Here is a 12,369-nt window from a genome sequence, read left to right on the forward strand (position 1 = left end):
TAAAAACATTTTATATATGTGTGTGTGTATGTGTGTGTGAGTGTGTGTGGTTCCGCAGATTTTCACGGGTACAGGTATGACGGTCTTGGTATATTCGGGTTTCTTCCCGTGTAGGATTTAGAAATTTCTGGCGACGTTTCGACAAGGTCCCACTCGTCATCTTCAGGCTGGTGTTTCTGTCCTTGTTCTAGGGTGAACACAGCGAGACCTGAGCTGCCTTCCTTCTATAAATACTGGTGGCTGGGTGTGGTTTGATGGCTCAGCAATTGCCTGCTGTGTAGAAACTTCCTGGTGAGTCAGTGGGGTAACACCTGGGGTTGTTGATGTAGCTGAGGTATGCTGATCAGCATATCACGCCTAATCAACAACCATTAACCACTGACTCACCAGGAAGTTTCTACACAGCAGGCAATTGCTGAGCCATCAAACCACACCCAGCCACCAGTATTTATAGAAGGAAGGCAGCTCAGGTCTCGCTGTGTTCGCCCTAGAATAAAGACAGAAACACCAGCCTGAAGATGACGAGTGGGACCTCGTTGAAACGTCGCCAGAAATTTTTAAATCCTACACGGGAAGAAACCCGAATATACCAAGACCATCATATATATATATATAAATGTACTATATAAAGTACATTTCTTGGATTAGCCCAATTCTAGGTAGTTACAACCACAGACCATTCAGCGACCACTCAAAGTTACAATGGAGATAAATGAGTTGTTACAACCAATCCTCAACGTTCTTTCCATCCCAGCACTCCCACCAGCATGTAACCACAATCTGGGCAGTGGGCAGCTGGCTTTCACTTATGATATACAGAAGACTATCTCTCCCTTGTCTAACACTGAAAATGTACTTGATAATAAATTAAATTGTCATCTTTTATAACATCAAGTATATACTGCTTCATATGGCAGTTGACTTCAGCCCAGTTGTATAATCAGTCCTGTGTTCCTGACAACACAACTTAAACCGTTCCACTAGTGGTCCTCTAAACTGTATTTTAAGTTATTGAAATTTAGTTAATTTTCTAGTTTGCTTGCATGGTATATTACTAAAAATTGAAAATAAAGTACAGTATAATAGTATAGTGGAAATACTCAGATTAGCACTATAGAATTTAGTATGTGGAGATACACTGTGTAAGAATTGTGTATGTGATCTGCTCATTTTATTTCTGTGTCTTTTGCAGTGCCTATAATCTTCCTAGTTTCCATGCTAGTACTCAGTTGTTAAGTTCCTTAAGCGGCTACGCCTATACTAAACGAGCATGGAAGAAAGAAGTTTTAGATCTGTATATGGACCCTGCTTTTTTTCAGATGGATAAATCATGCATTCAGTAAGATATACATTTAAAACAATCTTGTGACTTGTTTTTGATTGAACTAACTGGGAAATTGCAATAAGCTATTTAGATCAGTTGTAATTCAAATTCAAACTTGGAATCAATGTCAGTTAAGTTAAGATTCCTTGGCTTTCATTAAAGGAATTAAAAGTAATGACAATCACTGTGCAAAGAAAAAAAATAGTACTATTTTCATCTTCTGTTTTTTTCTGAAATGTTATTTTAAAGAAATGCAAGATGTGATATGTAACTTTAAATACAATTCTTGTGGCACCTGAAATTGAACATATTTATTATAGCATATATTTATGGATTATAACCATAATAAAACATGAAAATAGTCTTTAAGATTTTATAAGTAACTTGGATGGTTTTGCTGCAAAAAGGAAATATAATTACCCTCCTCTGAATAATAATTAAAATGATATTTTAAAAAAATGTTGGCTTTATAGAACATCAATTATAAATTACTTACCTAAGCTTTCATGACTTGTCATAAATGAAAAGCATAGGAATCAGGTTTCATAGGCTCACTATGTAAAATATTTGCAGTATTTTCATGATACATGGTTTCCAATCCAGTTACACCAAACTTTAATTTTTTTTTTCAGCTGGCGAACCATTATCGATCATTTACTTACACATGAAAAAACTATGTTTAAAGATTTGATGAGTAAGCATTTTCTCATAATTGTTACCTAGCTAACTGCTAGAAAATACAGAATACAGAGAATTGAAAAATCACAAAACCAATATGTATTACGTAGTTGTTTTATTAGATTTTATATAATTCTAGTACCAAAATTTTTGCCTATTTACATTCAGAAAAAGTTGAAAACTAATTGCCACTAACAATGTAAAGCACAAATAAAGTTAATAAAGCTTTTTAAGACATAAAAAAAGTTAAACTTTGTAGTTAGGATCCTAACTGTAAAGGTTAATAGAAACATAACTCATTGTTGGGTATATGGGGTGGCTGCAGTAGCAGTAGCTAGAAATATTTAAGTTATATTGTTACGTTTAGAGAAAAAGAATTCTATTTTGCTGGTTCATTAGTTAGAAATATTTGAAGTTCTATAAATGTCAGTAGGATGATGTCCTAATAGCTGGTCTTTAAACACTGACTGCAGTTGGTCTGATGTGAGCAGGTACTTTGAGAGGATAGATAGCATATAAAGGGCAGTATAATACCATGTGATTCATATGCTTCTATTATAATTTTGCTCGTTGTATCAGCTAAGATAACTCTTGGGATAGATATGTTAACATTGATTTTCTTAATTATAGATATGCAGAGTAGTTCCTTAAAACTCTTTCCAAGTTTGGAACAAAAGGCAATGCTGTTAAAGCGTCAAGCTTTTGCTGTTTTCAGTGGTGAAATTGATCAATATCATCTTTATCTTCCTTTGATACAAGGTGAGTAATAAATTATGTTATTGTTAGGTTTTTGGGTGCAGCTCAGAATCTGATAAATCCAATGAAACTCTGAACACGAGGGAATCTGATATTTAGCTTTATTTTGGGCCAAATTGAAACTAGGCGACCTTTTATCTCCCACCTTAAACATCACAGACAGAGAGAAAGAGAAAAATCCATACAAGAAAACTTTTTCCCAAACTTCTTATAGTTTACACAGCTGGCACAGATTGTCTTAGTGTTAGAAACATAATTTCATATCCATTAGTTTATGCAAACATCATGATTTTCTCAGTGCTCTGAAACAAAGGACATATACAATTTCTTATATATGGCAGTGGAAGTGGGAATTATGCAGAGATACTTGCATTACTTTAATAACTAATTCAAGCAGCATAAAGCTTATAAATTGATGATGGCTTGTACATTTTTAGAGCAGGGGTGTCAAATTTGAGACCTGAGACAAGAAATGAGACACAATTCACTTAAGAAATGTTTCACTTAACAACAGAAATTTTGGGCTCAATTATTGTTGTAAGTCAAGGTATTCATTATTCTCCATAAATAAAAAGGAGAGGGTATATATAATTGATATATATCCAATATTAGGGTAAGGAGATGGGCTAATCACACTCAATTCACTGCTGACTTAATATTATACTGTATTACCATATTTTTCATATTATAAAACACACCTTATTACACCCTAAAAGAGGATGGAAATATCAGTGCATCTTATACACTGAATTCAGCCATTTTTTGCCTCCCGAAGCCTGCCCTCCTGGGGACTGGAGGAAGACAAAAACACCCCCAGGTGTTTGGTTTTTTTTTTGGGGGGGGGGGGGGGGGGGCTTTTTCTTAAAAACATCATTGTTGCTTTCCCCCAGCCCCAGGACCACCCTGCAGGACTCCCAAACCCTCTGGCCCACCCCATGTTTGGGAAAAAAAAGCGTGAAAAATGAGCCGTTGTTCACAAAAATGGGGGTGTTTTTGCCTTCCCCCAGGCTTGCAGAGTGGTCTTGAGGGCCAGGGAGCCAAAATCTCTTTTTTTCTTACATACCTTTTTGAAATCTTGGTGCGTCTTATACTCTGGTACATCTTATAGTCCGAAAAATATGGTAGTTAAATTGTAGAGTCATGGCCAATACTCAATACATATTGCAACTTTTGTTTGTGAATCACTTGGAAACCCCATGACATCATCTGAGCTTTTCATTGAGATATGAAAAATATAGGCAGGCAAAAATGTAGGTGGGAATGACAAAGCAGGCATCATGAAGCAAAGCCATAATTCACACAACCTGAGACATGGGATGTAAAGGCAAAACCTGCATAACTTCTGTGTACACATCTCACCATTTTGAAGAGAACTTTGCTTCTTCTATATTACTATGTCCCTGATGCTGTAGTTTTGCTTGTACAAGTATGCATCTTTATCAGGAATATCAATTTGAGTCTTTAAACTCACTTATAACTGATTCTTCTGACATCTGTTTTGTTGAAATACTCACTGCCGGCTCTATTCACAATTCCGTCTTTATCTTAGCCAGAAGGAGTTTTGATTTTAAAAAGTTTCAGTGCTATCTAATAAATCAGAATGATAGTAACCAAACTGCTTACATTTCAGTACTTTTCTATTTCAGCAGCACACTTACTGATTTTATTTAGGTAGAAAATATTGTTGTTATAAGTACTAAGTTTTCATACTTGAGTTTTTAATAGTCTGGATATTTTTTCTGTATTTCAGTAAGCCATCATGAGTTAAGAACATTCAGCAGCATATAAAATAGTTTACAATGTTAACTTGCCCTCTTTCTTTCTTTCTTTCTTTCTTTCTTTCTTTGTTGTAATTTTTTTCTAAGAGCGATTGACTGACAACCTACGTGTTGGACACACCTCTTCAGTAGGTGCCCAGATGTTCCTTTTTTTCAGGGTGCTTTTATTGAGAATTTCCCCTCAGCACCTAACCTCTTTATGGCCAATCATGGTGACAGAACTGGTAAGAATAATAATAGCAGAATGGGGGATATTTTAAAGAAATAAATATTTACTAATACATTTTTCTCGTTTCTCTTCCATTTCTCTGATCATCCAGATTCAAACGTTCATACAGTTAGAGGAAGAGCTAACAGATGAACCAGCAAAGTAAGGGGTTTTTTTTCAATACACTTAACAAAGAAAAACAAAAAAACAAGTAAAATGAGCAATCTGATCTTAATGGTTAATAACGTGAGATTGTGATTGGAAATAGTTATATTATTATAGTATTAAACTACAGTTCATCAGTAATAGAATACAGGCGATGTAGATAAATTATACACCACAGAAAAAACAATATGCCCTTCATGGCATCGGACCAGAATATCTCTGGGACCGCCTTCTGCTGCACGAATCCCAGCGACCAGTTAGGTCCCACAGAGTTGGCCTTCTCCAGGTCCCTTCGACTAAACAATGTCATTTGATGGGACTTAGGGGAAGAGCCTTCTCTGTGGCAGCCCCGACCCTCTGGAACCAGCTCCCCCCAGAGATCAGAATTGCCCCCACCCTCCTCGCTTTTCGTAAGCTCCTTAAAACCCACCTGTCATTAGGCATGGGGGAACTGAGATATTCCTTTCCCCCTAGGCCTCTACAATTTATGCATAGTATGTTTGTGTGTATGTTTGGTTTTTAATTAAGGTTTTTAGTTATTTTAAATATTAGATTTGTCATATGCTGTTATATTATTGTTGTTAGCCGCCCCGAGTCTACGGAGAGGGGTGGCATACAAATCAAATCAAATCAAATCAAATAAATAAATAAATAAATAAATAAATAAATAAATATCTAATGCTCAGTGTCTGGATCAAGACTTTATACTTCATTAACAACATCTATAGACAATGCAAAAGAGACAAGCAACCAAGCCAAAATAGAACTAAAAGACCCAAGCATCTCTCCCCCAGCAATCAGCACCCAGATTAGCATAGATTAACTTCAAGATTAACATCAGACCAACATTCAAGTAAACAATATTCCAATCAAGAAACTGCCAAAGATCCAACAGCAAACAGTCCAATCAAAGACTCTCTAAAACCACCCCACCAACACTGAGAGGATAAGCCACCAGAATATAAACTGACAACAAACCACACTCCTTACTAGCACTGATGACGTTACCTATGTTGGATAATGAAACATTTGCAAGAAAACTAGAAAGCACCAAGGACCCCTCATGTCAATCCTGAGCTACAATTATTCTCCTTTATTAGGGCAAGAAAACTTTTTGAAGGGCTGCTGATATGCCACAGTAAGGCCTAGTAGAACAATTCTGTTACTAGCCCCCTTAAAATTATATGGAATATAATACCCATTTTGTTGGCTGGTTTGGAAAAGAAAAGAATGTTAAATTTAAAATAGAAATTGTAAATTTTAAAATGGAATTTTTTTTAGGTGTGCCAGTAAAATTAATTCTCAGCAGTTTCTTCTTTTTGAAATTTCAGTTGTATTTGTACTCTTGTATAAAAGGGTTTAATTATTGTTCAGTTAATGTTCACTTTTTTTAAAAAAAAGTCACCAGGATTGTTCTGCAATTTTTGATATTTCCTTTTTTGAATCTCACAGAAACAACAAAAAAATGAGCAAACATAAAGCATCATCAAATGGCAGTGCTCAGTTACTTGGAGACATACACCAGAATGAATTAACCTTGTATTTATCAGCCTGTAAATTCTTAGATACCGCACTTTCTTTTCCATCTGACAAGATGCAGTTGTTTCAGATGTAAGTGTTATATTTTTATTCTTAACAAAATAGTAGAGTATTTGAAGATTATCTCAACATAAACTGATTGTGCCACTCTTTCTGTTGTATAGTTATGCCACTACATTAATTTATTAAATCTAATATTTTTCTCTCATTTTCAGAATCTGGTGAAATTTGTGCACCTTAAATATATATTTAAATGCATAAAATAACATTTTAGGTTCACATTATATTGCAAAAGTTAAACTCATATATAGTTATAAAAAGGTTAAAAATAACAATAATAAAATATAGCAATATATTTGGTGGAAATAAAGCTGTATTTTTTCCTCTCCAGGTTTGTAGCAGAAAATTTCTGGTTTAAGAAAATGAAGGCAAAAATTATTCCCATAGGACTAAAAAGACAAAGAAACAAACATATATAGACAAATTGAAAGAGCATTTAGGTTTTAAAGATTTTGTGCTGTGTACCAAATGAGATAACCAGCCTTTTTGAATTGGATAGTTTTTTCTGTTGATCGACATGATCAAAAAATAAGATTATATTAAATTTCGTACCTTACATAATGTCTGTTTTTAGGTATAGGTGGGCCTTTGTTCCAGAGGTGGACATGCAGAGTTGCAGCATGGTTTCAGATGTAATGGAAAGTCATCAGGAATGCAAGCCTCATGTTGCCAGAATCATGGATTTATTAAAGCTAAAATATGGGGTAAGTATTATCTTTATTAAATGACTTTCATATCCAGAAATTCCATAGTTTCCTTATTAAATAATATTTGTAAATCAATATTTATGTTTATCAGATGAACCCAGTTTGAACAATATCCTCGTGTATTGAACAGTTGCTTCAATTCAGCAACACTGCTCAGCAACATTTGTATATATTTGGAAAAGCACAGTCTAGTAATCCTTTTATGGGACCCAATCAGGTGAAATCCAGCAGGTTCTGACAAGTTCTGCAGAACTAGTTGAGCAGTGTTTTTCAACCAGTGTGCCACGGCACACTAGTGTGCCGCGAGACATGGTCAGGTGTGCCGCGAAGCTCAGAGAGAGAAAGAGAGAAAGAAATAAAGCAAGAGAGAGAAAGAACGAGCGAGCAAGAGAGAAAGAGAACAAGAGAGAAAGAAAGCAAGAAAAAGAAAGAAAGAGAGAAAGAAAGAGATAGAGCAAGAGAGAGAGAGAAAGCAAGAGAGAGAGAGAAAGAGAGGGAGGGAAGGAGAAAAAGAGAAAGACATAGAGGGAGGTAGGGAGGAAGAAAGAGAGCAAAAAAGAGAGGAAGGAAGGAATAGAAAGAAAGAGGAATGGAGAGAAAGATGAAGGGAGAGAGAAATAGAGCGAAAGGGAGGAAGAGAGAATTTTTTTGTCCAAACTTTTTTTAGCCTCCCCCCCCGCTCAATATGCCCCAGGGTTTCGTAAATGTAAAAAATGTGCCGCGGCTCAAGAAAGGTTGAAAATCACTGTAGTAGAGAAAATTTTGAGTAGTTTGGAGAACCGGTAAATACTATGTCTTGCTGGCCCCGAAGTTGGGTGGGAATGGAGATTTTGCAGTATCCTCCAACCGGGAGTGGGTTGGGAATGCAGATTTTGCAGCATCCTTCTCCTGCCATGCCCACAGAACCGCCAGTAAAAAATTGGATTTCACCACTGGACCCAATTCAGGTTAATTGACCAGTACATGATACAGTTATGTATGTATATGTATTAAATACTTTATATTAAATACTTCCATGCAAATGCATATTAACGGTTCATTTTTTATTTTATTTTTTTTAAGGAACAAAATCTCAGTGATGAAGCAACAAAAAATTGTGACTTTCCTCTTTTGGATCTTCATTCTGTATCAAATATCACACAATTAATTCCATTCTTTAATACATTAAACTCTGCTTTTAAAACTCAAAGTGGCAGATCACGAAACACAGGCAACCCCAAGTCTTTTAAAAACACCTATCCCACCAGCAGTGGAACAAGAATTTTGAAGGTCTTGGAAGAATATGTTGAATGTGATTTTATAGATAATATGGAAAATGAATCATTGTAAGATATCTGTTCAGTTCTTATAATCATCAGATTTCATTTTGCTAAAATGTGAAATGCTTGGAGCAACATGGAACTTTCCCTAGCTTTACCAAAACAAATTAACTTAAGTTAAAATGAAGAATCATTATTTTTCAATTAAAATAATAGTTCAATTGACATACTTATTTATGAATGCAGATTTGCTGACTTTCAATGTAAAAAAATTCCCTTCTACATTCTATATTTCTGAAAAGATACATTCTTCTAAAATTAATTTAATTCTGCTCTAAACAACGTCTGCATAGCAATTTACTAAAACAAATTAGCATGGTTACATTACTCATGTTTTTCTGACCCCAAAGTCAGAAAACATATTTGCAAGATTGATCAGCCTTAGGTGGACCATGCCAGAAAATCAATTCCCCAGAATAGTAAAACTTCCTATTTTTATTGAAATTAGTTATATGTCAGAATCTTGCCAGTTAAATTGTGAATTAGTTTGCCTGTCTTATTCTTGCCTTAATAATGCTTCAACTGCTTTTGCCTAGGCAACAGATCATGCATAATCTCCAGCAAGGTCATCCTCCTTACTTTCTATAGGTGGTTGACTATGGATCACATGAAGTTCCCTCTATCCTACATTGGCATAATCATTTCCAATTCAGTGTTAGGCCTATTTCTGTAAGCAAAAACCAATTTACTAGCAAGCAAGCTTCACCAAGACCAATGATACTTGCTTTTTCAGTAAATATTTTTAATGTTTGTGTTTATGTTTCGGGGTGGGGGGGGGTGAAATTACTTGGAAATTTCAAAGCCACTGTTGCCTTTTATAGTTTGCTAAAATGGTATTTAATCGTATTGGGCCAATAAGGATGTAAAAGAATGTATGTCTAAGAACCGTACAGTTCCTATAGACAAGTATATATGAATAGTATGTATAGATTACTATGCTGCATTATAACTACCTACTTCCGAGGTTTAGAGGTTTATGCTGAAACATTCTTGTGCAAAAGTGTAAATTTACTGAAAGTATTATAGAGGTAGTCCTCAAGTTATGAACTAAATTAAGCCTAAAATTTCTGCCACTCAGATATGAATTTTACTCCATTTTGTGACCTGTCTTGCCTCCCTTGTTAAGTGAATCATGCAGTTGTTACAGGGGTTACATAGTTGTTAAGTGAATCTGGCTTCCCCGTTGATTTTGCTTGTCAGAAGATTGCAAAAGGGGATCACCGATCCCGACATTGCAACCATCATAAATATGAGTCAGTTGCCAAGGGTCTAAATTTTGATCGCGTGACTTTGGGGATGCTGCAACGGTTGTAAGTGTGAAAAACAGTCATAAATCACTTTTTTCAGTATCGTAACGTTGAACAGTCGCTAAGCAAGCTGTTCTAAATTGAGGATTACCTGTATAAGACTGGAAGCAAATTGTTTTACGGTTAAGGATTCCTTTTGAAAGAGAATGGCTCTTGCTCTAACTAGATTTTTGCATAAGATTTGCAATACATCAACAGAATCAAGTATAAAAGGGTCAAAGATGCCATGCAAGTAGAAGAACATAGATAATGAAGCAAAGTATATATATATTCAAAAACTACTACTTTGTTGTTTAAATGCATTTAGTATTTAATTGTACTTTTTTAAGTTCAATTTTTTTTATGTGATTGTCCTTTCTTCACCTGTGATGATTAGCACTTTGAGTTTCTCAAATAATATACACTGGGGGAAAAACAATGTGAATATTTATGTTTCACATTTAGGTAAACATTTAACTGCCTTTGTTGGATTTGTTAAATGTCAGATAATAGCACGTTTTTCAATTAGGTTTGCTTTCCATTATATCAGATCATAAAAACCTGAAGGATGTTGTAAAGATGTACTTATTTTAATATTGTAAATTATTTATGTATTTTGTAAACTTAAACAAATATACTTTAATTAAACTTTCTTTATCATTATGAATGTATACTTATGCCTTTCTAAATGTTTTTGATCAAGGATATATGTTCCACTCTATAACAGATACTGCTGTATAACACTGGGTGTTTCCTGCCATGTGGAAATTTAAATATTTGCAAAATCTTTGACAATGTTTCTAGCTCTCAGGGAAAATAGACAGTCTTTGTTTGCAATGCCAGTTGTACCACAGGAGAATCTCATATGTCCTTGCTTTTTGTTTATTCTGAGGAAGTGCAGCTAATATTAGCTGTTTTACAATACATATAATTCCCAAATCTAATTTAACCCTCTAAATTGGAAATTTAGTATCCCAAATACATTGTAACTTATTCTATTACATCCACCACAAAACTTTCTTTCCTCTCCCCCCTCCTTCTGTTTTCTTCTCCACCCACTTTGAACTTAACTCAGGGACTATATTTATGACTTTGTAACTTTCCAATTTCATTTTCTCTTAGTTGTTTACTTAGATAGATTGATGCTTGATGCCTGCAGGTCATTTGCTGCTACATTGTTTAATTTCATTCAATCTCTTTGTTTGACTTTGTTTCCCCACATCCCGTCTAACAAAATATATTTCAATTAATTGAAAATGTACCAGACCAGTTGAATTTACCATTCTTGGGTCTATATAATATTTCAGTAGATTTACTGTGCAATGTGAGGTTGATAGCACATTGAGAACCAGTTTGGTCTAGTGGTTAAAGCATCAACTAGAAAGCTGGAGACCATGAATTATAATCCTGCCTTAGCCATGAATGTCACCTGGGTGACCCTAGGCCAGTCACTCATTCTCAGTCCAGCCCACCTCACAGGGTTGCTGTTTGTTAGAATGAGAAAGGTTGTGTTGGATATGTTGGCTGCTTTGAGATATTTGTAAAAATAATAAAAAGACATGATTTTTTTTTTCAAAATTTGAAATCAATATTGTCTGGGAAATACTGCTATTATTGAAATGCTTATTTTCCAAGTCATAATATAGATGACGTTTTGATTTGATACTACTGTTTTAAAATGACTGATAACTGAGTATCTTAGACAATGATTTATGGCAAAAATAAATGGGATATAATTACATATTTAAAATGATTGGCAAGGAGAGTGGACTGTTAGAGTAAATAGGTGCTGTATAAAGTTGTAATTATTGAATGTAATTTTCATAGTCAATGTTATTTCAAAATACCTTGAACATTAAATGTTTTTTTCTACCATTTATATTCTTTATTTAGATTAGTCTTTCATACTGAATGATTTATTTCTAAATCATAATCTTTTGAAACATCCACACGCCTACAGTTAAAAAAATAAATCATTTTAAAAACAAAAGTTTCAACTCTTGCAATTATTTTGATAATCTATAATCTTTTTTGGGATTTCATTTATCATTAAGCACATGTACAGTTTCCATATGGAAGGTTGACATATGTATTGATTATCATCCTGATGGGTCGCATCCCAGTTTCTGCCAGAGTAAAATGTTGTCTGTGAAAACTTAAAAAAAATAATGAAGAAATGTGTAGGGAGTTGCAATAATACTGCCAAAAAAATGAAAAGCCTACTGGCTCTATCAATTCATATATACAAGTCCCAAACTCTCTGAAGTCAGCATTTATCAAAAACAGGAGCAGAATACAGTAGTCCCTCGCTATACCGCGCTTCACCTACTGCGGCTTCACTTCATCGCGGGTTTTCAAGAAATAATGAGAAAAATCATTCGCGGATCTTCGCTGGTTCGCGGGTTTCTGAGGAAGTCGATCGGCAGATTTAAACAGCCCGCCGAACTCGATCGGCAGGTTTTTCAAAAAAAATATATCTAAAATTGTAAATACTGTATCTAAAATAAATACTGTGTGGGAAGGGTTTATAAACACTTAAAACAATGAAA

At 34.7% G+C, this 12,369-nt stretch overlaps 1 protein-coding gene across 2 annotated transcripts in view; it reads left to right on the forward strand.

Annotated features, from left to right (window-relative positions):
• The window catches only part of DOP1B (DOP1 leucine zipper like protein B), a 61,868-nt gene extending 50,058 nt beyond the window's left edge, over positions 1–11,810 (forward strand). For both annotated transcript variants that reach the window (XM_070750392.1, XM_070750394.1), the window contains exons 30-37: positions 1,193–1,339; positions 1,957–2,018; positions 2,633–2,761; positions 4,624–4,760; positions 4,857–4,906; positions 6,362–6,520; positions 7,083–7,212; positions 8,278–11,810. In XM_070750392.1, coding sequence (XP_070606493.1) covers positions 1,193–1,339; positions 1,957–2,018; positions 2,633–2,761; positions 4,624–4,760; positions 4,857–4,906; positions 6,362–6,520; positions 7,083–7,212; positions 8,278–8,544 — 1,081 coding nt within the window. In that variant the 3' untranslated portion in view covers positions 8,545–11,810. The remainder of the gene's footprint in view (positions 1–1,192; positions 1,340–1,956; positions 2,019–2,632; positions 2,762–4,623; positions 4,761–4,856; positions 4,907–6,361; positions 6,521–7,082; positions 7,213–8,277) is intronic.
• The last annotated feature ends 559 nt before the right edge of the window (positions 11,811–12,369 follow it).

This window comes from Erythrolamprus reginae, chromosome 4, assembly GCF_031021105.1.
Source record: "Erythrolamprus reginae isolate rEryReg1 chromosome 4, rEryReg1.hap1, whole genome shotgun sequence".
NCBI lineage: Eukaryota > Metazoa > Chordata > Lepidosauria > Squamata > Dipsadidae > Erythrolamprus > Erythrolamprus reginae.